Here is a 25,570-nt window from a genome sequence, read left to right as displayed (position 1 = left end):
CTGATTTTCTCACTACTGTTTAATACTTTCAAGATATAAATACAGTATTCTGTGAACTGCAGCAATACAGAATCTCAACCTAAAAACAAGTCATATTATTCTGATACAATGCAATTAAAATTACCGTGGAAGAAAGCTAAGGAAAATTTCTGTGATACCAACAGCCATGTTATATGCAATAAGGAGTGAAAATATTTTACTCAAACTGCAACCCGTGAGGGACTTTGGGAGTTAGGCCAATTTTGTGGCACCTGTTCCAGTTTTAAATAATAAGGGCATAGTCTTACAAAATCACATCCATGGCTCATTCTGAGTTGATGTCAGCTGAGAATCCTGGAATGAGGAAAATGGCAATTTTTAGATCCAGATAAAGCAGCTTAAGAGAAAACATGAGAAGTTTAAAATGTCTTCATTCTTTACTTAGTATAAGGACAGGTACATCTTTGTCTGAGTACATGTTCTGATTTATTACACTGCAGTCTATACATACCTGGGAAATTGAAGCGGTTATCTCTGTGTCCCACAGGCGATGGGTTTGGAGGTGGTGTTGCACTAGGGGGGTTGGATGATGGGAAAGGAGCAGGAGATGATGGAGTGGATGATGTAGTGGAAGATGGATTACTGCTGGAGTCTATCTGCATTACTACTGGTTGAGGTTCCTGCAGTAATAAATAAGGAAAATTTCATATTCCAAGATGATGTCTTTTGAAAGCAAATACAAACATTAAAACTTAATAAACTAGTAGGCTACAAAAAGACCCCATACTTTTTAGCATGTGTGCATACGTATACATACGTGTGTATGGGTATTGATAGTTCACCTCCATGACATCTTAATCTGAAACAATGGAAAGATATTCACTTCTGCTTTAGCACACACATCACTTTCCTTTATCTTTTTTATGGACAGTGATGTCTTTTGTAAGCCTCTTAAAAATCCTCAAATAGTTCACCATCTAAGCAAATGTTATGTCCACTTGGGGAGAACTACAAGGATATATCCTTACGGTGAAAGTCAGATAATGCAGAAGATTAAATCTAGCCCATAGAAAAAAGTCCTAATCTTCACCCGAGGATAAAGGAGAAGTGCTCATTTTTAATTCCATGTTTCCTTCTAGAAGCCTTGTCAATATCAACAAAGGTTCTCAGGCTTCAATACAAAACTAAACCTACACTATCATGGCAGAGGTGGTGAGAAAGCAATGTAGGTCCCTGCTTTTGCTAAGCAGCTTTGTAGATTATTTAAAATATTCTTTGGCAAATAATTTCTGGTCAATAACCAGTGGAGACAAAAAAGGCAAAGACTGTGGATGGCTCTGAAGGGGATAAAACCTATTTAGCCTGGACTAGCCTTTGGTCAACTGGTGCCCTAAGCAAAAGGTCTCTATGGTGCCCCCATCACCCTGTGCCCATCCTGGTCTACCTACACCATCCAGATTAGTGGAAAAGCTCCCCTGCTAGAATAGCACCATAGGCGGCATAGGCCGCCTAGTTGGCCTATGCCTAAGGCTGGCTATGTCTTTAGCAGAAGGAACATCCATGCATCACTAATATAATTCTTGAGCTTTTACAAGGTAGTGACATCAGTGATAATTTATGCTAATTTTAATAAACTGAAGCACAGGTGATGGAAACTGCACTTTGCATGCTTTATGACTGGCTTTTAGATACCTGTTTTGGACGGGGTCACGGAACTGGATGTACCCTGCTCTGTAAACCTATCAGAGGACTTGCTTTTCTGACTACATTTAATAATGGCCTCTCTTAATTTCCCAGAATTAGGTTTTTCTGATCTCACCTTTTTAACCCCTCTCCTTTCTCTCTCTCTCTCTGTATTTTTATACACTGAACTCTTTCTTTTCAGAGTGGTTCAACAGATTTCAAAATTTCTCTATCAAGTATAAATAAGACATTTTAAATGCTTCAGAGTTGTTGTTTTGTTAAACATCTGGTAAATACAATAATACTGAAGTTTACGCTCTGGTCAAAAACAAGCACTAGATCTTGTAATATTTAGATGCAGTCTACTACAAGCACATCTACTGATTGATTCAGGGTAGAAAACAGAACCTTAACTCATATGAAATTGAGATGATGACCCTGCATTTTCACTGATATGTTTTTTAGTGAAAGATAACTAATGCAGGCTAGCACAAATTAACTACTCAGCAGAGATACTGTGATGTGCACTGAGGAACCAGTGGTACGTGACAGTGAGAAGAACTGAAGACAGCACAGGCTAACACTGAATTTACTTGGATGTCTAATGCCAACTATGTACACACTCACATAAGTAGTGGGCAAGCATTAGCCTTAAGAAAGAAAAGGGACATCTTGGAAAATCTGGCTGAACCAAGGGAAACTTAAGTAAACTCAAATATTACTTACTTTTACAGAAACATTCTCTAAAGAAGAAAGAATGCAAAAAACAGTGTTGTGCCTTGATCCGGACATTAAATCTATAATATTCTGAAATCGGTATGTGGATAATCATATAGCAATCTCACAGATACTCTAAGCAGAAATATTCTTAAAGAAGACTGCAAAGACAGCTTCTGATCTGATACAAAGTGTTCTAACTGCTCAAGACAAAGTGTACTTATTACAGTGAAATTAGCTAACCATGTGGGAAAGGTCTGTTTTATTACTGGATGGCTCTGTTTCCCTTCATAAAAGGAAAACACTTTGTTACTCTATCATGGTTTTCTCTTTTGTGCAAAATATTTCAGAGCCCTCTGAATATCCATGGAGTGGATGGAGAACAGCAACAGTCATCCCTCTGCACAAAGGTGAGCCACCTACAGACCCTGGAAACTACAGACCCATAAGCCTCACTAGTGTCATATGCAAAACCTTGGAAACAATTATCATGGAAATGATCAATAATGACATAGGAAACCTCCAAGACACTGGACCCAACCCAATTTGGTTTCATCAAGGGTAAGTCATGCCTACTCAGCCTGGTGGAGTTCTTTGAGAAGGTCACCAAAGCAATGGATGAGGACCAAATGGTTCATACTGCCAACCTTGAGCTGGCCAATGCATTTCACACAATTCCCGACTCCAGCATTGTTGACAAACTTAAGAGGTTAGGTACAAACCCTTATATCACCTGGTGAACAGCCAGCTGGCTCACAGACAGGACCCAGGAAGTTCGAACTGGGGAGTCCACCTCTATAAAGAGGCCAGTCACAAGCAGAGTCCCTCAGGGATCAGTCCTAAAACTGTTGCTTTTTGGCATTTACCTCTCTGAAGGCCAATGTCAATGGTCTCTGGCTGACTAAATTTGCAGATAATTGCAAATTAGGAACTGTCACTGAATCGTCCACAGATACAAATGTTATCCAGGAAGGGCTGACACAGACAAACGACTGGTGCATAATACTACCCTTAGGGAAGTCATCCACCCCTGGTAACTAACATATTGACAATGTACCCCTAAGAGTTGACACAGTAGTCATGGACTTGAAGACACACACAGACAGTCATCTAGCCTTTGACCATCACATGCCTACAGTAGTGAGAAAATCATGCTACACTGTGCAACTTCTAAACAAAGGCAGGACATCTAGGTCCAAGGAAGTCATTGTTCTACTATGGTCAGCATTCATCAGACCTATCATTGAGTACAACACCCTCGTTGGCATGTCCCTAACCGGGCATATCCAACAACTGGAATGTCCACAGAGGTTCCTCACTAAAAGAATACAGGGTGCAAGTAACATGTCCAATGCATTCAGCATCAAGGCTCTATTTCTGTGTTTTATCTCCTACAGGCAGCTGTTGAGGGGAGATCTATGCCTGACACACAAGGCATTATCAGACTCCACTCTTATGGACCTCCTGCATATCTGAAAAACGAACAGCACCATAATTACCCATTCTAAAGACTTAAACCTTGCCTGTGACATAAATAGGACCTGCTGGACAGACAGGTATGTATCCCAGAGACTATCCTTTCTCTGGAACAGGCTCCCCATCCATGTGATGCAGAGTTCTTCCCTAACCCAATCCAAGTATAACTTGGGGAACATGAGATTCATGTCTGGTTTGCCATCTCTGTCTTTAATGGACACATGCAGCTTGTAAATGGTTCATCTCCCAGGTCGCTGCGTACACTTATCAAAGGCATCAGAACTTGTCAGAGATTTGGGATGCATGGCTAGGCTTAAAAGGGCCCTTGTGGTCCTTAGCCTAGTAAATACCTATGAACCTATAAGTGCAAAATTATTCCCTCTTTGTATTCCAGCTTATAACAAAAAACTGGAAGCTGACCAGATCACTTCATGATTTACTCAGAGGCCATCTTAGGCATAAAAGAAGGATTTGTTCTTAAAGATACTAACTAGTTCCTTGTGGAACACAATATAGATCTCATACAAGCATCTGTAATTCAGAAACCAGGCATTAAAAAGTTTTTGAGCGCAGACATTTCAGGCAAGTAGAAATATCTTTCAAAGAGTAGTAGTCAGCTTTTCTAATACAAAATGCATAAGTGTGGAGCTAGTGAATATTTAGGTTTTACATGTACAAATACCTTCAAGATGTACTTATAAATTCAAACTGCATATGTAACTACCGGAAGTTCCACAGGTAAAAAGATAAGGATGAAAGATACTGTAATGGATTAGCAAGTTAACCTTGACTAAATGAAGATACCAGTCAACATAATACTTGGCAACTGAAGTACTAGCTACATTAATGCATTTTTATACACAAAATAAAAAATGTAGTCCGCTTTCAGATACAACACTTGATGGTATAGAGTTAGTTTCAGACAGGGTAGAAAGAAGGCATATAGGAGGCTCTGATTTCAAGGAAATAAAAAAAAATGTTTGTTGCCTTTGGTACAGGAAAAAGCAAGATAAGGCAGTCTACAGCTGAACACTGAAAGCTAATTATATGGACATGAAGCAAGCAGATGTACCTGTAGACAGCCCCACTATTTTACTATGTCTGGGAACAGACCCCAGTCCAGAGTCCACTTGTGAGAAACTGATTGATCTTTTCCTGATTACGGCACCTGCTGTGTTGCTTTGCTGGCTTGTGATGCAGACTGCTCATAAAATTAGCTTTTACAGGATTGCCTGTTCTCAAATAATCATTGCCAAGTGCCAACCTACAATGCTGATAAAAGTGAGTTTCCCCTCTTGTTTGTGTAACACATCACCACATTATTGTCTCTTCTCATCTGCATGGTCCCTGGATAAATGGCTGTAGTGAAGGACTTATGTGACATAAGAATCACTAACACTGTGCTTAAATTGATACAGTCTTCCTCGGAGATAGGTAAAGAAGTCTCCAGGCCACTGAAGCTCTTGAAAATGGAGACACACAGCAAAATCTGAGGTGTTTGTCATTAACAACTAGGAGCAAACTAGGAGCCATAATCGAAACTCCTAACAATGTGAACATCCTACAAAAGGGCCTCACTGACACAGATGCCTGGCGTCAAAGCCTTGGCCTCAAGCTCAATGCCAAAAAGTGTACTGTCATCCCCTTTGGTAAAAACTCTGTACCCATGAACTACAACATAGGCGGTAGTATACTTAACACCGAAAGTGTGATAAAAGACCTTGGGACACAGGTGGACAGTAGTCTATCCTTTGATAATCACATCGCCACCGTAGTCAGGAAATCCTTCTACGTGGCACACCTCATCACAAAAGGTTTCTCATCCAGAAAAAGAGAGGTCATTGTTCCCCACTACTCACCACTCATTAGACCCATTATAGAGTACAACACCCCTTCTGGTATGTACCTCACAAGACATCTACAACAACTGGAAAGGATGCAGAAATACCTCACAAAGAGGATTACCAGCCTCAAACAGATGCCCTATGCAGACTGTCTCAAAAAACTCCAGCTTTACCCATTGCATATCGCCTTCTCAGAGGTGATCTCTGCCTAACATACAAAGCTATGTCAAACCCAGAGTTGTTGGACATGCTCCACTTAAAGAAATCCCAATCCCGCCGAGCTACATGCTCTAGGGACCTAAAACTTGTCACCACAATAAACAGAACATGATGGAGGGATAGATTCCTGTCCCAGAGACTTCCCATACTCTGGAATAAACTACCTATCTATATCAAACAAAGCTCCTCATTAGCACTCTTCAAGAAAAATCTTGATGATTGGATGGGAAATAGGAAATTCACCCCGGGGATTACCTCTGTGGCTCTGCTCGACAGTGGCACAGGAAAATAATTTTCTTGGGTGGCAAAAGCCAGGGTACCTTTTTGGCTGGGCTTGTACAGGCCCCAGGGCCGATAGCCTAGTACCTACCTATGAACCTATGAACAACCTACTTGTGACAGGAAGAAGCATTGGAAGGGTTAATTTCACTGTTGGCTAATGAAGCCATCCCTGTAAAGCCTTGACCAAAGAAGTCAGAAGAGACTGCAGTCTATTAGCTGGTTCTTCTGAATCATCAAATGTCCCAAACACCACTGTATTTTTATCAAGATAAATGCCACTGTAATATTCAGCTTGCTGTATCTTCAAACCATCTTTCTTCACTCAGAGTCCTATACCCCACAACCAGGTTTCACGTATACCTGAATAGTTACTACCATCTCCCAACCATATACATACTTTTGTGATACTGATCACCACCCCACCACTATACTTCTAAAATAAAAATGATTATTAGCCATATGCAATCATTTCTGAACCTGATTAATACCCCGACTCAACTACAATATTAACATTTTCTGTCCTACCAAGATCCTTCCCTAGCTTCCATTCCTTTGAATCTCTAATCACAAGAAGTATGATCTGTTTGGTAAACCCACTAATGCAGCTCTTCAATTGTTCAATATTTAACATCTACTAAATGTAAACTATATTTTATACTGTAATAGTTTCCTTTATTTCATATGAATTGCAATATAATTAGCAAATGTTAAGTATAATTGTTAATGTATATTATTTAATGTCAGTGCATGAAAATGTTTAAATGTCTGTTTAAAATGTTAGTAATAGTTTTTATTTATTTATTGATTGTTATCTTTTTTTGACCGAGTTAGTCCCACAACAGTGGTGGCTTCTTTTCAGTGAAGACCAGAGGTGGCACTTATACTACTTTCAGAAATTTGGCCATGGTAACAGGGAACTACCCCTACTCATTAGGAGAGTGCTTGTTCTGTTTCTAGAGCAGTGGCAGCTGGGAGAAGAGCACCCTAAAATGGTAGATAATACAAAGGTGAATGCTGGTGCAGTGTCTGAAGCTCTAGAAGATTCTGAAAACTGTTTTAGCAGAATTTATTTACTTCATCGGAAGCAAACATACAAAACAATGATGGATGTGTTATTACAACCCTCCAGCTGGGAGAGTTGCAGGATATTTTAGGAGAATTGTTGTTGGAGAATGGAAAATATGTTTCTGGGGAGAAATTAAGGACAAAATTCAAATAGAAGAAACGGAAGCTATTTTGAAAGAAGACTGCCAAACAAAGAAATCATGTTGAGACTGTTAAAGAAACTGCAGAGAAACTGATAAGAGATGAACAGAGGTAAGGAAATGTCAACAATCAAAGGAAATTGATGATGATACTTCAGATCAAAGAAGAAAAAGAAGTGGACAGGTATGACAATTGAAATAACTTAATGGTCTCTTAGGGAGTGAAGGCTCAAGAGGTAAGAACTTTTATTCTTATTCATTAATAGACATTTTGTGGCATTATTTTTGAGACAGGTTCTGCTCTGTAAAGTTTGTTTTTTTTTGGGGGGGGTGTATGAGAAGAAAAAGAACTGTAATCCATGGAATTCTTACATGGCTAAAGCATTTTACAGAGAAACCAAAAAGAAAATACATGTTTAATTTCAAACTGAAGCTGAAAAAGACTTTACAGAGATATTTAAGCAAACTTTGTAAAGCAGTTATGGACATTAGCAAAGTCTATGATAACAGAGAATTATGGATTAGGGGATGGGGTTGTCATATTGTACTGAAAATGGAAGTGCTGTAAAATATTGGGGACAACCAAAAACATGTTTTGTTTTTTACCTGTGGAAAAGATGATCATTTGATAAGTAACTATTATAAGAGGAAATGTTATATTTGTGGAGAAACAGGTCATAATGCAAAACATTGTGAATTGAAATGTTAGACATGTAACAAAATTGGACATTTATGGATGGATTGTAATTTAGAGAAAAAAAAGATGAAGAAGAAAACAAAAGTGAGGACAGTACACAAAGAGAAGAAACAGTCCCAATAAAATATGAAGTAGAAGTAGAAAAGCAAGACCAGGATAAAAAGAAAAATTAAACAGAAGATAATATAGAAAAGGTTATGAAATAAGTGACGAGGAAGATATAAACTGGAAAATAGTGAAAGGTAAAAATAATTATATTGGCAAAAGAATATGAGAAACAAAAATAAAGTTTAAGGGTATAAGTGCAAAAGAAAAAAAGAAAGAAAAACAGATAATGCAAATGAGATAAACACTTCAAACTTGCACCATTTTTGGTAAGCTACAACACGCATAATGACAACATTAGTGTGCTTTCACTAAATGTAAATATTATCAAAAATATAAGTAGAAGAATGGGCATCCTAAATTGGTGTAGTACTTGTGACACTGACGTAGTAATATTGAAAGATGTAACATTTTTGACACAAGAAGAGAGACTACAAACAAAAACTTTGGGGAGGAGATACAATATGGAACCTAGGAAAGAAACGATATTCAGGCTTACTTGTACTTTGTAGAAGGTCAGTGAAAATAGTGAACATAACATTGACAACAATGGGAAGATTAACTGTTGCAGATCTCAAATGGCATAATCAGGTACCCAGAATTACAGCACTGTGTGCCTATGTTGCAAGTAAAGAAAGGGAAAATTTACTTTATAAAATTCTGGATTATGTAGTAATTATTATGAATATAATATTAAGTGGAGATTTTAATTGCAATTTGAGAGGAAAAAGAAGAAGAGAGAAAATGAGAAAGAAAAAGTTTGAAGTTATAAAATGTGGCAATTTAAAGAACTGGAATACTAATTTGTGGAGATATAGTCGAGTTATACATAAGACAAATAGATTATGTTATTATATCAAAAGGTTTAAATGTAGCTTAGGGAAAGATGTTTGCAACAGGTTTTTTAGATCACTCACCCATATTGATAGAAATACAAAAAAAATAAAGAGTATATCAGATTGGGAAAAAGAATGAATGAGAAATTATGGGATGAAAATGGATGCATTTATAGAAAGATCACATTTCCACTAGAGTCTATAATTAAAACTGGTCTGAGCTGTAGCTGGTTGATTTTGAAAGAAAAAAAACATAATAAATGTTTTTTTTTAGAATGGCAGTCAGGTGCAAGAAAAGTAGAAAAAAAAGAAATTATAAAATAATGTATATGGATGCACTAAAAGATTTGGAAAGGAATGACAGAGAATATTACATGACAGAACAGAGAACTTATAAAAAGAGTCAAGAGAAAATTAAAGAATTGTTATTATTAACAAGGTAAAAAGAAATATCAACTTATTTGAGAAGGACAGTCAAACAGAACACTAGTATAACGAAAGAAATGTAAAATGATAGAGGAGGGATAAGAAGATCACAGGAATAAATTATGAATGTTGTTGTTTTTCTTTCGGCTTTTCCCGGTTAGGGGTCGTCACAGTGGAACTCCAGTCCGCTAATGATTGGCAGTAGATTTTTTTATAGGTGCCGAGGTGCCAGCTTGATGCCCAACCTTCAATGAAGGCACGCCCATTCTATGCATGTCTTTCAAACACCACTTGACCGCGGGGAGGACATGCAGACTCCACACAGAAGGCGCTCCAGCCGAGAATCGAACGGGAGAACCTCTTGCTGTGAAGCAACAACGCTACCGCTGCACCACCGCGGCAGGAATAAATTATGAATATCGTAATAAATTATTGTAAAGAAAATGTTTCAAGATAGAAAGAAAGTACAAAAAAAGAACATGCTACAAACTGACATAACAAGAAAATAAGGAATGGGAAAACGAGATCTCCTTAAAGAAATTAGATAAGGTACTTAGACATGTTAATTTATAGTCAGTTTCAGGATCAGATGGAATATGATACCAATTTTATAAACATTTTATGGGATTGGCAGAAAAGTACATCTTAAAAGTTATGAATGAATGGTTAAGTGAATGTTTTCTGTATAAAGATTTATGCAGTGGTATACTTGTATTCGTATGGAAAATGGAAGATAAAAATAAAATTGAAAAATTGGATATCTATAGTACTGAACAATACAGAGTATACGATTTTTAAGAAAAAAATTCAGAAGAGTGTGGAAAGTAAAATGAAAAGTATTACAGAAGATCACATATATAGTTCAAAGGGAAAAGGATGACAGGAATTATTATTCATAGTAAGGGAAATTGTAGATAATATTATAAACAAGACTGATAAGACCAAGATCATTACAGGAGATTAAAGTAAAGCTTTTGATACAGTAAATTTGATTTTTGTGCACAATTATTAAATAGTATAACATTAGCAAAAAGTTAAGAATGTATGCTGTTCTGCATGTAATAAAAATAAATTAAGAATTTTAGTGAATGGATGGTTCAGCAAAGAAATCGGTACAAAGAATGGCATACATCAGAGATGTCCTACGAGTAGTGTATTATTTGTATTAGTTATTAATGTATTAGTCAGAGATGTAAATTTGCACATGAGATGTGCTACACATATTACTAATGAAGGGATAAAAATTCCAGTAATGTTTACTTATGCAGATAAATATTACATTAATTAGAAGAAACAAAGTCTGGATGAAAGAAGTTATATACATCAATGTTTAAATATAATAGGAATAACTACAAACAATGAAAAAAGTAAAGGACTGGGTGATACAGTAAAGGCATGAGGAATATCATTCTCAGTGAAACAAATCTCTGTGTTAGCTGTGTTAGGAATGAGACTTGGGGGTAAAAATGTAAGTGAGGAACAATGGAATAGGGTACTAGATGAAATAAAAGAGCTTTGCTATTTTTCAAAAACATATAAGCTATTGTTTAATAAAAAGGTTTATTCGATTAATTCTGTTGCACAAGGAAATGTTGTTTATTTAGCTAGTATTTATATGCTGACAATCTATGAAAAAGAAATACTACATGTATTTTTTTTCTTTTATATGGGGGTTCAAGATTGAATCCAGTGAAGAGAGGAGTCATACAAGGACAAGGAAGATGGAGGTTTAGGATTAATAAACCCGTTTATGTTGCTTTTTTGAATTTGCATAAAATTTTGTTTTGGATATATGATAAAATTGAACTAAAGTACAAATATAAGTGGCACTGGCATATGTTAAAAACAATCAAAAGAGAAAAAGTATACTTAACTAAAGTAATGAGATGCTATCAAGAAAAAAAACATTTATGGAGAATAAAAACTGATGAAACAGAAAATGAGATGTATGTGTACTATAAAAATATCATTAAACAATATTATGTTAATCCTTGGGATGAACTACTGCATGAAAAAGTTAAAGCTATAAAAGGATGAAAAGCACAGTGTAATAAGTTAGTAGAATGTCAAGATTTTTTATGCAAATTAGTGATTAATAAGTTACTAACAAAGGGAACTATGGCATATAAAAAAAATCTGCGAAACAGTTTATATACATTGTAGTAAAAAGAAACTACAGAACATGTTTTTTTACAATGTATAAGTATTGAAAATTTCTCGGAAATATAAAGGAGATAAAGGAAACAAATATGGATATTATAGCCATACAATAAGGAATATGTTAGTAAAATAAACAGATAAAAGATTTTATACTGTGTGGACCATTTGGAATGAAAGGGTAAATGATATGTTTAATGGTAAATAGAGACTAGCAGTAATTTTAAGAAAAATTAGATGGCGGTTGTAGAAAAAGGAGTGGGTGTCAAGTAAAATAATGAAGACAGAAGTTTAACATAATAATGAAAAGAAAGATATATATGATTGTATGACAATAAAGGAAAGGAACATTAATTTGCATACTGTATAAATTTGTAAGCTTGTAAATAGTATTGTACATTACTAAAAATAAAAAAATCAAGAACCCCTACTGTTTTCGATAAGTGCCATGGGATCTTTTACATCCATCAAACTACCACCAACTCAAGCAAGTAAGGTCTTGGGGTAATGTCTCATCCAAATGATGACATATGTTGGAGCTGTTCTCCCTGGGCATCTGCTGAGAGTTGTTTTTAGCTAAACCCAGTTTGACAAACTTGGGAAACAAAAATAAAATAATAAATAAATATGAAGCCTTGTCAAAGGACTATGACAAAGTTGACATGAATCCCAGTATCTTCATGAATATTCTGGATTAATTAGAGTGAAAAATGCATTATCATGTGAATAACATCTTGACGGGAGGTAGTAATACATGTTTTTGTATTCAAAACTGCTCCTAACAGCCTCGTCATTGAACAGAACTGGATCTGACATCTGTAGGTTGAGGGAATATGTTTAGTTGCTAAAAATGCAGAATGTGTTGGTTTGATGTCTGTACCACTGGTCTGATGTTATCAGATGTCAGTGATCTGTGCAAAGGGAAAATCTGCCTCCCACTTGAGCTGCACAGGCAGCAAGTAATGATGAAACCTTATCTTAAGAGTGGGTGAGGAAGTTGTTGTCCTGCTGAAAAGGGGCAATGGTTTGTTGTTGCTGATGCTGTTGCATCCTCTTCCTGTACATCTACTGGTTTCTGTGAAACTACTTGTTGTTTTGATCAAGCTGCTGGCAGATCTCCTTCCTTAAGGATGGTAATTATTTGAGAGAAAATTTCTCTTCCATGAAGGGTGAAACATTTACTTAATGTGTTGTATTGTTTTCTCCTTTCCTTCAAATACTTCAGAACGTTCTGAGATGGTATCCCAAAGCGGAAAACTTTACGAAATGCATGTACAGTTATGGTGTCTACACCATCTGGAAAAAGATAATTCTTATCCTCATGCCTTCTTATAACAGCATCAAATGCAACAGCTAGAAAACAAGTAATATCCCATTTAACCATATGCGATCCAACATTATCACTGTATGACTCAGTTATCATAGCTTCTCCATGAGACAGGTATCATAATTTTCCTTAGTCAAATTAGTAATCCGCTTTACAAATACTTAAATGTTACTGTACCACACAGGCTTGCTAATTTTATAGCTCTGATACCCAGGATGGCTAATGTACATGTTTTACCCACATCTATCAAATGTCTTCCTTTTCTTAACTAAGGGTTAAGACTTCACTGCAGGGGTAATGCCTGGACCTTTACAGGTATCTAGTTCAGCAGAAGCCATATCAGCTGCCATTTTTTTATAAGTAACTATACTCAAACACTGTATAAAACATGTCACTAGTATGGTATCCTGATAGCAGTCAGTAAAATATGGTACAGCTGATCTAGTTTTAGAAGTTTTTTACACAAATTTGTTTAGGAAATAAAAGCTTTTACTGCCAAACTACTTAAAAATATTTTTTCAAATGACCTGTCTTCTGAAGGGGATCTTGAAGATTAAGAACCCTTACAACTATTGTGTGCATCATAAGGCACAGAGAAAGGCGTCTGATAAGAGTACATTGGATCATTATCTCCTTATTCCTACTTTTCCTAATGTCATGATATTCCAGAGATCTTTTTTCTTCTTTCTCTGACTTCAGGTTTCCTCCTTATAGATTTAGATAGTATAGGAGTCCAAGGAAGAAGGAGAAGAATTATCCTGCAGATTTTTTTATGTTGTATAAATGCTACAAGATTATTAGTTTCCTAACTAAAGTCTTTACTAATAAAGTGCAGTGAAAGGCATTTAATGCATTGCTCTGGCCCAAACAAACACCACTGGAAATGGATATGTTTTTGGCAAATTTGTGGGTCACAAGATCACTTGCTGGTGACTCTCTTAGGAAACCCATTTTACCCTTAAACTAACATACACCATGCTTACAGTATGACACAAACTCTTGAGTAAAATATTTTGCCAAATCAACAAAGAAAAGCAAGGCATAAGTGACATAAAAACAATGCAAAGGAAGAGAGGTGATCATGTGCAAGTGAATGCATGTATGAAATCAGAGGAGACTGTGTGTTTGAGATACAGAGATCTTGCGTGAGTGAATGCATGTATGAAATCAGAGGAGACTGTGTGTTTGAGATACAGAGATCTTGCGTGAGTGAATGCATGTATGAAATCAGAGGAGGCTGTGTGTTTGAGATACAGAGATCTTGCATGAGTGAATGCATGCATGAAATCAGAGGAGACTGTGTGTTTGAGATACAGAGATCTTGCGTGAGTGAATGCATGTATGAAATCAGAGGAGACTGTGTGTTTGAGATACAGAGATCTTGCGTGAGTGAATGTGTGTATGAAAGCAGAAGTGACTGTCTGTGAGAGAGGGAGATTGGGAGACAGTGAACGTGGTCTTGTGTGGGTGAATGCATGTATGAAAGCAGAAGTGACTGTATGATACTGACAGATGACACTGACAGAGAAAATGGGATCTCTGTAAAATTGTTGTGTTTTAGTCACTTATTTATCTTTTTAAGTACTTTATTATTTTTGTATATATTTTTGATATAAAATGCTTCCTCCAACAGCATTAACATATACTACAGAAAGTTTGAAACATTAGGAGAAGGAACTATTTTACATCAAAAATATATTAAAAAACTAATATAGTACTTAAAAAAAATAAGTAAACAAAACACAACAAGTTTACAGATAACTCATTCTCTAAGTGCAATAATGCCCTCCAGGGTGTGTGTTAATATGTAATTAATGCCCATCCAGGGGTGCAGAGACCCTCCGCTTGTGGCATCGGGCCTCATAATACCCCTGGGCGAGCATTAATTACACATTAACGCACACTCTGGAGGGTAATATTGCTTACATAAGCACTTGCATTTCTAATACATTTTACTTTGAAGAGCCTTTTGAAGTGGATGGACACTTGCATAGAATCCCAAACAGTACTCTATATCTCAAAGCAGAAAGCAGAAGCCAAAAAGTACAAACATGACAAAGGACATAACTTGGTGAAAGTGTGCATTGAAAAATAAGTTCCATAATGCAAATGTCAACCATGTGAAAATTCCAGAAGTGACCACAAGTAACTTCCACCCCTAATGGAAATGAATAATGGTCTGTTACCCTTCTAATGGCAACAAGCACCACAGTTAGCTAGCTCTGCTGGTGTTCAGGGATAAAGCCCTGACTACAACCAAAGTGATCCAAGTTCATTTAGCAGCTCAGGTGCTTGTTGGAGCTAGCATGGAGGAGGAGGAGAGGACCTAAACAACTTTGCTGGCTTGCCTGCATGACAGGAGGGTGTGGGAAAAGGATTCCTGAAGGAGAAAGGAAACCCCACAGGGGAACTGCCTTAGGAAGGCAGAACTGTCCTGCAGGTTACATCACTCACTGATGCCCAATGTGTGCAGAAACCTACATGCACAGTGTGGTTAGGGGTCTGAACAACAAAAACCTGAGCAGCCCCTGACAGCTGCTATCATTATGGCTCCTCTGACTGAGGTCAGATCTTATCCTGGTGCATGGGGAATGACATGTTACCTGGTAGTGAGTGGTAGAAAAAAATCACAAAGACACCACAGTTAGTAATCTGTCCGGACACAGTATCTTTACAAAATGCCCAAACCTTTCTTACCTGGAGCAAAGACAAACAGCTGGCTCACTTTGAAAACTATTACTTCATGTCTAACAGAAGTGCTGCTACCATTACACCGCACTATTACATGTTCAATCACTGACTAGGGCTCTACTTTTTGCAGATATTCTGTTCAGGATATAAACAGAACAGAAAGTTTCCAGAGCACATTCAACAGGATGGAGGATTCGATGTGGCTGCTATCATATCTTGAACGCTTAAAACCAAAACATTTACATCTGATATTATTATTGTTGTCGTTTTGCACTCTTTGCTTGTACTGTCTGTCTGTATCAACCCTCTCCCTGACAATCTCCACATTCTTTCCGCATCACTGAAGAAAGAATTTATCAGGAGGGGACAGCAATCAGACATCCATTAGTAGTGGCTCAAGGGTTTTTTTTCCTCCAATCTTATCAGCATGCACCTGGTGAATCATTATGGAGGAGTGTGTAATGGGTTGATAGCATAGAACATTGTATCACTTCTGCAAGGGGCACTCCCTCCAAGCCACCTTGCCTCTCCCCTAAATGAGTGATGATTTCCCCAGTGTCCAACAGGGTGATTACACTGCCCAGTCTGCACCCGAATATGCACCTTCTTGCCTGGCTCTTCTAGTGCTGCAGCTGACAATGGAACCCCAGTCATCTGGGACAGAGTGAAGGCTCTAACTTTATCTGCCTCTGAGCCAGGCTATATTCAGTTTATTATGGGTCAAACACTGAAGAATAAATACAAGCGTTCAGGTCCAGTAACATCTTACAACACAATGTCAACACTGTCAGTTACTACTACAAACAGAGGTGCCAAATTCTGGCATAAAAAATAAAATGTTTCACGAGAAGACGGTAGCTAAAACCTAAAACAGGGTTCCTAGAGAAGTAAGTGAAACCCTCAATTTGATATAATTCAAAAGTACACTTGATATCTCTGATGGCAAATTCAAATTTGAACTCATGGATGCAAATGGATCCTTGAAGGCCCAACATTAGGGCTATGACCTTGTAATTTTATTTTTGACACATTGAGCCTCTGAATTTTCTTGGTCTTTTGCACCCCATGAAGATAGAACTGCAAGTTCTGGTATGTGTCCAAGGTACAAAAGATGAGCTTCACCCTGCTTTCTGACCCCACAAACAGAGAGGAAGACAGATATGAATGGATTGGCAAACCTTTACTTCAAATGCATTTTTAAGGACAAACTGAGAATCCTCATTTTTACCACCCAAGCCTCAAGCAACACCCAGTCACATTTCCTAGAAATCAAAGCTTAAAAATTAGAAATCCAAACGTCAAACATAATTATTACTGGGAAAAGATTCATACAAGATATGATGTTGAGAATGCCAAGGTGCCTGGCTTAAAAGGCAAATGGATATGGTAAGTATGACTTACATAAAGTTCAGTTCTCAAGGAGGAAAAGGGTTCTTAACACAAAGCAGGAAACTGATGAATCAATTCAAGAGTTGCTTAATCTGCAAATCACAGAAACAGTTCTGCCTTCCATCAGATCGTGATCCGCCAAAATGTCTGAAAAGTGTAACTTCACATGGAAGAGCCGAATCACACGGATAACAGATATAGCTAATTTCACTGAATGAGAAAGAAAGGGATAGTTATTAATCATGTGGCAACACACATGAATCTAGTAGACAGTTTCCTGACAGATTCAAGTCACTTCTGAAATTGAAATGGGAAAATCCAGTGGAAAGAAGGGGCTAACTAGGACACTAGTGCTTGAGATGAAGCTGTTTGTCCTGCAACAGCAGTGCAGCTCTTGATGAATTGGATTACTCCTGGAAAACATCGAAGGCACAATAGCTGAAAACCAGGCAGCGCTGGACTAGGAGAGCACCAGCAGAATGAGCTCTGTCCTTTCTCCTCAAACCATGCTGCAGATAAGGAATTAACTGACATGGATAGAAGGCTTATAGGACATTACCCCCAGCTGACGGATAAAGCACCCGTTATCTATACCTTCTAGTCCTGTAAATTCCTGTATTCCTTATTTATATATTTGTATTTATTCCTGTAAACTCCAATAAATTCTAGTCTCCTCTTGTCTATTGTCTGCATCCTCTTTTTCCCTAATTGCAGTCATCCCTATCGGCAGAATCTCCTTTCTCCATTCCAGTGTTGGCTTAGTTCTTAGAATACTTTCTGCTACTTTATAAATATGATATTCTGCATGGTTAATGTTATTCTTCATAAGGATCTGCATCCAAAATCCCAGTCTATCCTTGGTTCTTGAGCCCCCCCCCCATTTCATCATCACCCCTTTCCACTTTGAATTATTAGTTTCTGCTTGTGCTATGTATAGGAGCCTTAACTGTGCAGCTCTGAAATACTCCATTCATATTGGGTAATCCCAAACTGCCTTCCTCAACTGGAAGATCACCTTATCCCACTTGACTCTTGCTGTCTTCCCCTCCAAGATAAAATCCTTCCACTCTATTAATTGCTATCTACAACTTTCCTCTGGTTGATAAGAATATGCCTGCTCTGTGTATAAACCAAAAGGGACTAAAAGCATTTTAACTGCTTGTATCTTGCTATCCATATCCATACAACAGAGCTTCCAATTTCTCAGTTTTTGTATTATCTTTTCTTTACTCTCTTCCCACATATCCTTAGCTGCCACAACAGAATCCTTTTTAATCCTTACTCCTAAGTACTTCACTTTATCTTGTCCCCATAAATATGGGTACTGCTGAACCAATTTGCATGTGGGTACATAATTTACTGCTATTGTCTTTGTTTTAGCTTTATTAATTTTGTATCCCAAAAAGATCTGAAACTGCCTCAAAATGTTCCACAATACTGAAATGCACTTTTCTGGTTTTATTAGGTATAAAACAGTATCAACTGCAAATAGAGCCAGTTTTTCCTGACTACCGTTATATATACCAATTACATCCCTGAATTTCTGAGTCTCTTATCTTCTTTGTCAATGGTTCTAAATATAGTGCAAATAACAAAGGGGAAAGAGGACACCCCTGCCTGGTTCCTCTGCTCAAACAGAAATTATCAGAGAGGAACCCACCCACTTTAATTTTTGCCTCAGTTCCCTGATATAACCTCCTACTCAACCTTATAATTTTATCAGGGAATGCAAATGCTTCTATTGCCCTGCTCATAAACACCCAGCTTACTCTGTAAACTGTTTTTTCTGCATCAAGACCTACCAACAGCAATGGTATTTTCTTACATTCAGCTTTCCTCTGGATTATTGATGTTCTGTTAATGTTCTCAAATGTTTACCTCTCCTCCACAAAACCACACTGATCCAGGTCTATCAATTTTGGCATCACCTTTGCCATTCTTTTAGCCACTATAGATACAAACACTTTATAATCATGGTTTAGGAGTGAAATGAGCCTGGATCTAATGAGTCTTTACCCTCTTTAGGTATTACAGCCACCACCGCTTTCTTCCAGGAAGCTGGTAACATAATATTGATTCTCAAGTCACAGCAAAACTATCTTTGTAATTTTTCAAATGTCTATTTTCCACTGTATTGTTTGTTGAACAAAATATCTTTACACCTCCCACTTCATATCATCTAAATCCTGAAATATCATGTCTATCTGCTCTACTTTAACTTTCATCTTCCCTTTCGTAAACTCCGTATATAACATTTTTAGAGAAAGTTTTGTCAAAATATCCATTTTCATTTTTATATTTGCTGACAGATCCCATAAACCTAAGATCCTCTTACATTCAAAAATGCATATTGCTTATAGTTCCTCAAACATACACAGATATAAATATATATATACACACACATATATATATATATATATATATATATATATATATATATATATATATATTCAAGTACATGTGCATGCTCACTCACACACACACACACACACACACACACACACACACACACACACACACACACACACACATGGAAAAAAGAAAACATATCTTTTAAATGTGCTTATATCGCATCTTCTTAACTCTGGTAATCCCCATGTGGCATGTACCCAATAAAATCCCTAACTTTCTTGTACCTCCTCTGTACACCCTTCTGATGGGAAAAGAGGGTATTCCTTACAGTGAGACTAGTCACACATTGACTAAGGTTTGTAGTTCATTGGAAGTAGCAAAGAGAGAGAAGAGACGTGTTTTACTTTTGTTTTTCACATCCACTCTCTTCTCTAAGTTTGTATCACCTCAGAGTAGGTATATATAAAAATCTAGGGTTTGGGGGCTTGACTCTACATTAGGGTGAAGCATGGGGGGGATTATTTGTGTTTTTCTGCATGAACTTGGGAGTGTCATACTTACAATACTGCTGAATAATTTTCTCATATCAATTATACATTGTGGCTAATGTTCCCTCCATGCCTCTTTCCAACAATACATCTTGCAATTCATACCATTAATTGTTGCATCTTAACTTCATATTCCCTCTCACAACATTCCCTGACACTATCAAAACTCCATCAAATCTAAAACAAAAAGTAAACAGAATTATAGTTTCATCCCAAACTTTCTGACTGACATACCTGTCTTTGATAAATTCACATACTTTGTTTAATAATAGTCTGTTTAATAAGAAGTACCACATAATTATTAATTTTATTTAAAGTGTATAAGGTTTAAATTATTAGGACATTTAGTAAATAAGACAATACTAGCTCGAATATCATGCTGATAAGGATGGGAGAAGAGATTTGAATTTGTTAACATGTATACAATACACTGTTTTACAACTAAATAAACTACTCTCATACCTGACAACAGGTATATTAGTCAGAAAGTAAGTTTGGGATGAAACTATCATTATGCTTATTTTTTGTTTTGTTTGAATCGCTTGTCTGTGTGCTTAATAAACAATTTTTGACTAGAAACAGACATTCTACACTGCTTGGATTACTGCTGAATACTTAGAGTTAATAACTCTGTATAATAATAATATTTCAAAACAAGTTTTTATTTTTTGATTTGGGGCATTTTTAAGTTAGCTACTTCTACCATTTTCTGATTTTTTCTGCTTTTTAATATATAGTGATTAACTACACATACATGAATTAAACTTCCACACGGAGAAGTTTCCTACACTGTTTTAAGTATAACAGACACAGCAGATCTGACATCCTTAAATATGGTTTGACCTTTGTGAATATGTTGTTCATTTCCCTCTCCTTGACAGAAGCATAAGTGTTGCAGACATTTTCACATTTTCCCTCCACCCACAAATCACACAGCAGCACTCTTCCATATTCTATAATGACTGCATCTATAACTTTCACTGTATTCTTTCCTGCTATCAAAACCATCACCTCCCAATATCAGTGCATCTCAGACAACACTATGCCATCTCTCTACTTGCATCTATTCTTTTCCTTCCAAAATATTAAAAAATCTAATATCCTATAAAGAAATGATGTCTACACTATAACATTTAATCCACTCATAAAATCATTCCCCCAATATCATTCTTGAAATTTTTAACATTAGTTTACAGAATGTTTATATTCTTCGGATTTTTAGGTGTGGCCCCCTTCCTCCTCTTTTCATCGTTTTGCTGTTACTGTTTCGTTGTCTTATTCCTTTCTCGCCTACTAACCGTTCTTCTTCACCTTCCTTCCCTTCAGCAACCTGAGCATTTCCACATTTGATTCTGCTATGTTTATGCAATGCTGACTTATTTCAAATGCATATTTGTAGTTTTCGTTGTTTTGAGCAAATGTATTTTGGAGCTTTTCTCCCTATGCCTCCACTGAAAAGACATCTTTTATGGCCTGGTTGAGCTTTCGCAGTAAATAAATGCAAACAGGGTATGTTCTAAAGGTGTTCCTCCTCATCCCCATCCCTTGCCTATGCAACCTTCTTTGGGTTTTGAAAATACCTCACATTCAGAAACCATACTATATTTGTGCTACTAGTTCCATCATTCAATTATAAAACTTCCAAACTGGTTTGCTCTACTATATTTTCCAACAATCACATCCTCAGACTCCTCTTTCTTAGTACATTCCATACAATAATGTTCTAATGAATTACAGTTTTTTTTAAATAGCCAGATAACAAATGTCCAATCTTCTACAATGCCAGACTTTTAGCTGACAGTGGTAGTGTAAAATAACTGCAGATGATCTACTATTCCCATTCCACACCCATACATGATCCAAGGTCTTTCAGTTTAAATACTTAAGCACAGTGATGATGTCTGATGTCAGTTTCTGCTGAAAGGTCAGTCCTGGCCTATAAAAATGTTCTCCTCCTCCTTGTAAGGTTTAAAATGTTTCTTTAAATTATATAAATTCAAATAGCATCAACACTGCTGTTACAGTTTCAAACATTATATAATCTTCTGCTTTACCCTGCACTCAGGTGGAAAGCTAACACTCAATTCAGCTGCAAAAATTCTTTAATGAAAGTGACTGATAGATTCATCATTCTACTCTGAATAGACAAAATATTTACTTTTGATGGTGCAAATCTTTTAACTATTTTATTTCCTGCAATTTCTGCATAGATACAGAGGGTGTATACTTATGTAACTTCTGTTTATTGCTTTTCACACATTCTAGGTGTCATTACATTATTCTAGGATACTAGTTTTTATGTTGAGTACCTCCAACACTCAGGATTACACTCATGTTTCACTGAATATGTGAATATTTGCTGTCCCCTGATTGTCACTTAGCCTCCACTACTACTTTCTCCAAGTTCTCATTTCCTAAGGTACTTCCAGGTTTCCAGTTCATCATACAATTGTATCAGGCCTCTTCCAGGTAAACCAGACTCATCTAACATTGTAATAAGTCCGGTGTTATCCATTGTAACTGTAGATACAGGATGTTCATCTACCATAACAATCCGCTAACTACCATTGCCAGTTCTAGAGAACACGGTTTACTTTTTTTTTTTGCAACAAAAGACAATCTCTTCTCTACAATCACTTTTTCCTAAAAATCAATATTCTTATTTTTTTACATTAAAGTCACCATTTCCCATTTCTTATTACACAAAAGTTCACCATATTGTCCCAACTAAAAACCCCATATACTTGGCATCATTATAACTTCTGATGTTAGATCTGTATAATATACCCCATATATTGCTTAGTTAGTTAGTTAAATATTGCCTAAGTCTGCAAAGAAATACTTCTTTATTTCTTTCCAAATACCTTCTGATTCTGTTGCACTCTATAAAAACAAACATCAGTGTTTCCACTGTGTTACATATATTGCAAACTACTTCCTCTTTCTGTTAGTGATGCTTTGACTGATACCCTCTCATGCCCCAAGCTCCTAACCAAAAACTCCTCACACTGTTACAACTCCAGTCTCATATTCCTATCATTTACTGCGTTCTTTTTTAATTTACTTTCAGAAGTCTGAATACACTGCTTTCTTAATTTTCTCATGTTAATGTTCCCTCTTTACAGCTGCAGAAATTTCCACGTTTCTATACTCACAACTTTTTCACTACCTTGTACAATAACAAATCATCCCTATCGTTCTATACTCCTATTTAGTCCATATTGCCTAACACCATTCCCTAAATACATTCTTAATGAACCCTCACGTTACTGTTAACTGTATAACTTATGAAGTAATGCAACAAATTTTATATAACATCATTAAACCCCATTCCTCATCCTTCTATCTACTATGTACTGTTCCTTTTCCGATAGGGTTATTCCCTAAAAACAAACAGAAATGTACTTACTTGTCTGTTCCAAACCCATAGGCATACCCCCAGCATAAGTCCCTATGCCCAGTAAGACCGACATTAAATAAGACATATCAAACGGTTTCCTTAACAATGTCCTGTTATTTATTTTTTCCATGTTCTTTCCCTGCTCCTCTTCCCTTATCATATAGTCTCCAAATTTAATACCTAACACATCAAATTCTTGTATAATGGTCATATCCTGTGTTTTTGTTATTTCCCTTTACAGTTTTTCTTACTCTCTGTTAAACCTTCTTCTTCTTTCTGCTTTTCCCAGTTGGGGCTGCCACGGCAGATCACCTGTCTGCTTATGACTGGTAGTACAGTTTTATGGTGTCGAGTTGCCAGCCCGGCATCCAACCTTCCACAGAAGGCACACACACACACACACACACACACACACACACACACATACACACACACACACACACCACTCATGCTAGGGCCAATTTAGAGTGTCCAATCCACCTACTTTGTGTCTTTGGGATGTGGGAGGAAACCGGAGCACCCGGAGGAAACCCACGTGACCACAAGGAGGGCATGCAGACTCCGCACAGAAGGCACCCCAGCCAAGGATCGAACCAGAGAACCTCTTGCTGTGAGGCGACAACGCTAACCGCTGCACCACCGTGGCCGCCCACTCTCTGTAAAACCAATGTCCCTTAATTCTTGTAATATTTCTAAAATTTGTCATATAACATTTTCTTAAAACAATTTGATCTGCATAGCTTATATAAATATAAATTTTTACTCTTTTTGCAGTCTCCATCTCATCCTGCTCTTTCATTAATCTTCCTCACCACTGCATTAGCAATCACTCCAACATCACGAGACTTAAAGGACATCATTGCTGTACTGTAGTCCCATCATTACTGCTGTCCCTTCTTTTCCATTCACAAACGGTAGACCCTTACATTTTTATCAATGAATCTCATTAGCTTTAGAAATGTAATCCTAATCGTATAGCTGGATAGGATTTTAAATAATGCCCTATGTGACACATTGTCAAATGCTTTCTTAATGTCTGTTATCACCACTGTACTTCTCATTTCATTTGTTAATTATATCATTCATAATGCCTAATTACTTTACAGACACACATTATATATATATATATATATATATATATATATATATATATATATATAGATATATATATATACATATATATATATAGCTACATAAAGACATAGATACAGGTTTAATTCAAGTGTTCAAACTATCAAAAGTTTAAGCATTTGAAATATCAGCGAAAGAGTTTGGAAATGAACTTTTCAAACACTGGCGATATCTGGATGCGTGAGACTGCTGTTCAGAGAGGACCAGGAATTTGCCCTTCCCCTACTAAAGTGTGATCTCAGAACTGGTACATGTAAGTAGTGGGGGAGCACAGGGGGAGTTTGCCTCCCCCCTTGCAAAAAAAAAGTTTTCTTTTTGCTTGTTTTTTTTTTTTTTTTGTAATCTTTATGAGTCAAACTTTTCTTGATGTTTAAGTACTCAAACTTTTTACAGATCAGGCATTTGACACAAACACACACACACATATACATACATATATATATATATATATACATATACATACATCTCTCTCTCTCTCTCTATATATATATATATATATATATATATATATATATATATATATATATACATACACACATACATTTCTATATGTATATATGTGTATGCATGTATATATATATATATATATATATATATATATATATATAAAACATAAGTAAAAAGAATATATTAATGTGTAGCTAAATTAATAACTGATAAAGTTCTGCCACAAATACACAGGGTAGTGAGGGAAAGGAAGGGAAGAAATCAAATACCATCATGAAAGTATCGAACAGAGAAAACTATAAAGAAGACGTGTCACTGTTGGAGGAGTATAGAAGAGGGAACATATCAACAAAAATACTTAGAAAGATAGATGTGATAAAGGCAATGCGCAGTATTAGAACAGATCAGGATCTGTCATGCACTACTGCAAATAAACTAAAAATCTCAGCACAGACGGAAGAACTTAGAAGATACACAGATAAAAATAAAGGAAAAGTACAAAATAAGTAATTTAACGATGACCCAAAAATGTTTTATAGAAAAAGTACAGTTTTGTACCTACCATAAATGTAGATGTTCGAAAATCCACATTGCTGCAGTCATAACCTGTGGGTAGTCCGCTGTCCTCGGTCGGCCCGAATACCAAAGTGTTAGGCTGG

The 25,570-nt window shown here is 36.6% G+C and overlaps 1 protein-coding gene across 7 annotated transcripts in view; it reads right to left on the bottom strand.

The window, feature by feature from the left end:
• Positions 1–25,570, bottom strand: part of KSR1 (kinase suppressor of ras 1) — a 1,687,803-nt gene that overhangs the window by 529,205 nt on the left and 1,133,028 nt on the right. For all 7 annotated transcript variants that reach the window (XM_044054644.1, XM_044054643.1, XM_044054646.1 and 4 more), the window contains exon 10: positions 491–659. In XM_044054644.1, coding sequence (XP_043910579.1) covers positions 491–659 — 169 coding nt within the window. The remainder of the gene's footprint in view (positions 1–490; positions 660–25,570) is intronic.

This window comes from Protopterus annectens, chromosome 13.part0 (assembly GCF_019279795.1).
Source record: "Protopterus annectens isolate FY-2018-M chromosome 13.part0, PAN1.0, whole genome shotgun sequence".
Taxonomy (NCBI): domain Eukaryota; kingdom Metazoa; phylum Chordata; order Ceratodontiformes; family Protopteridae; genus Protopterus; species Protopterus annectens.
Note: the sequence above shows the minus strand (reverse complement) of the source record. Positions and strands in the feature narration are given on the sequence as shown.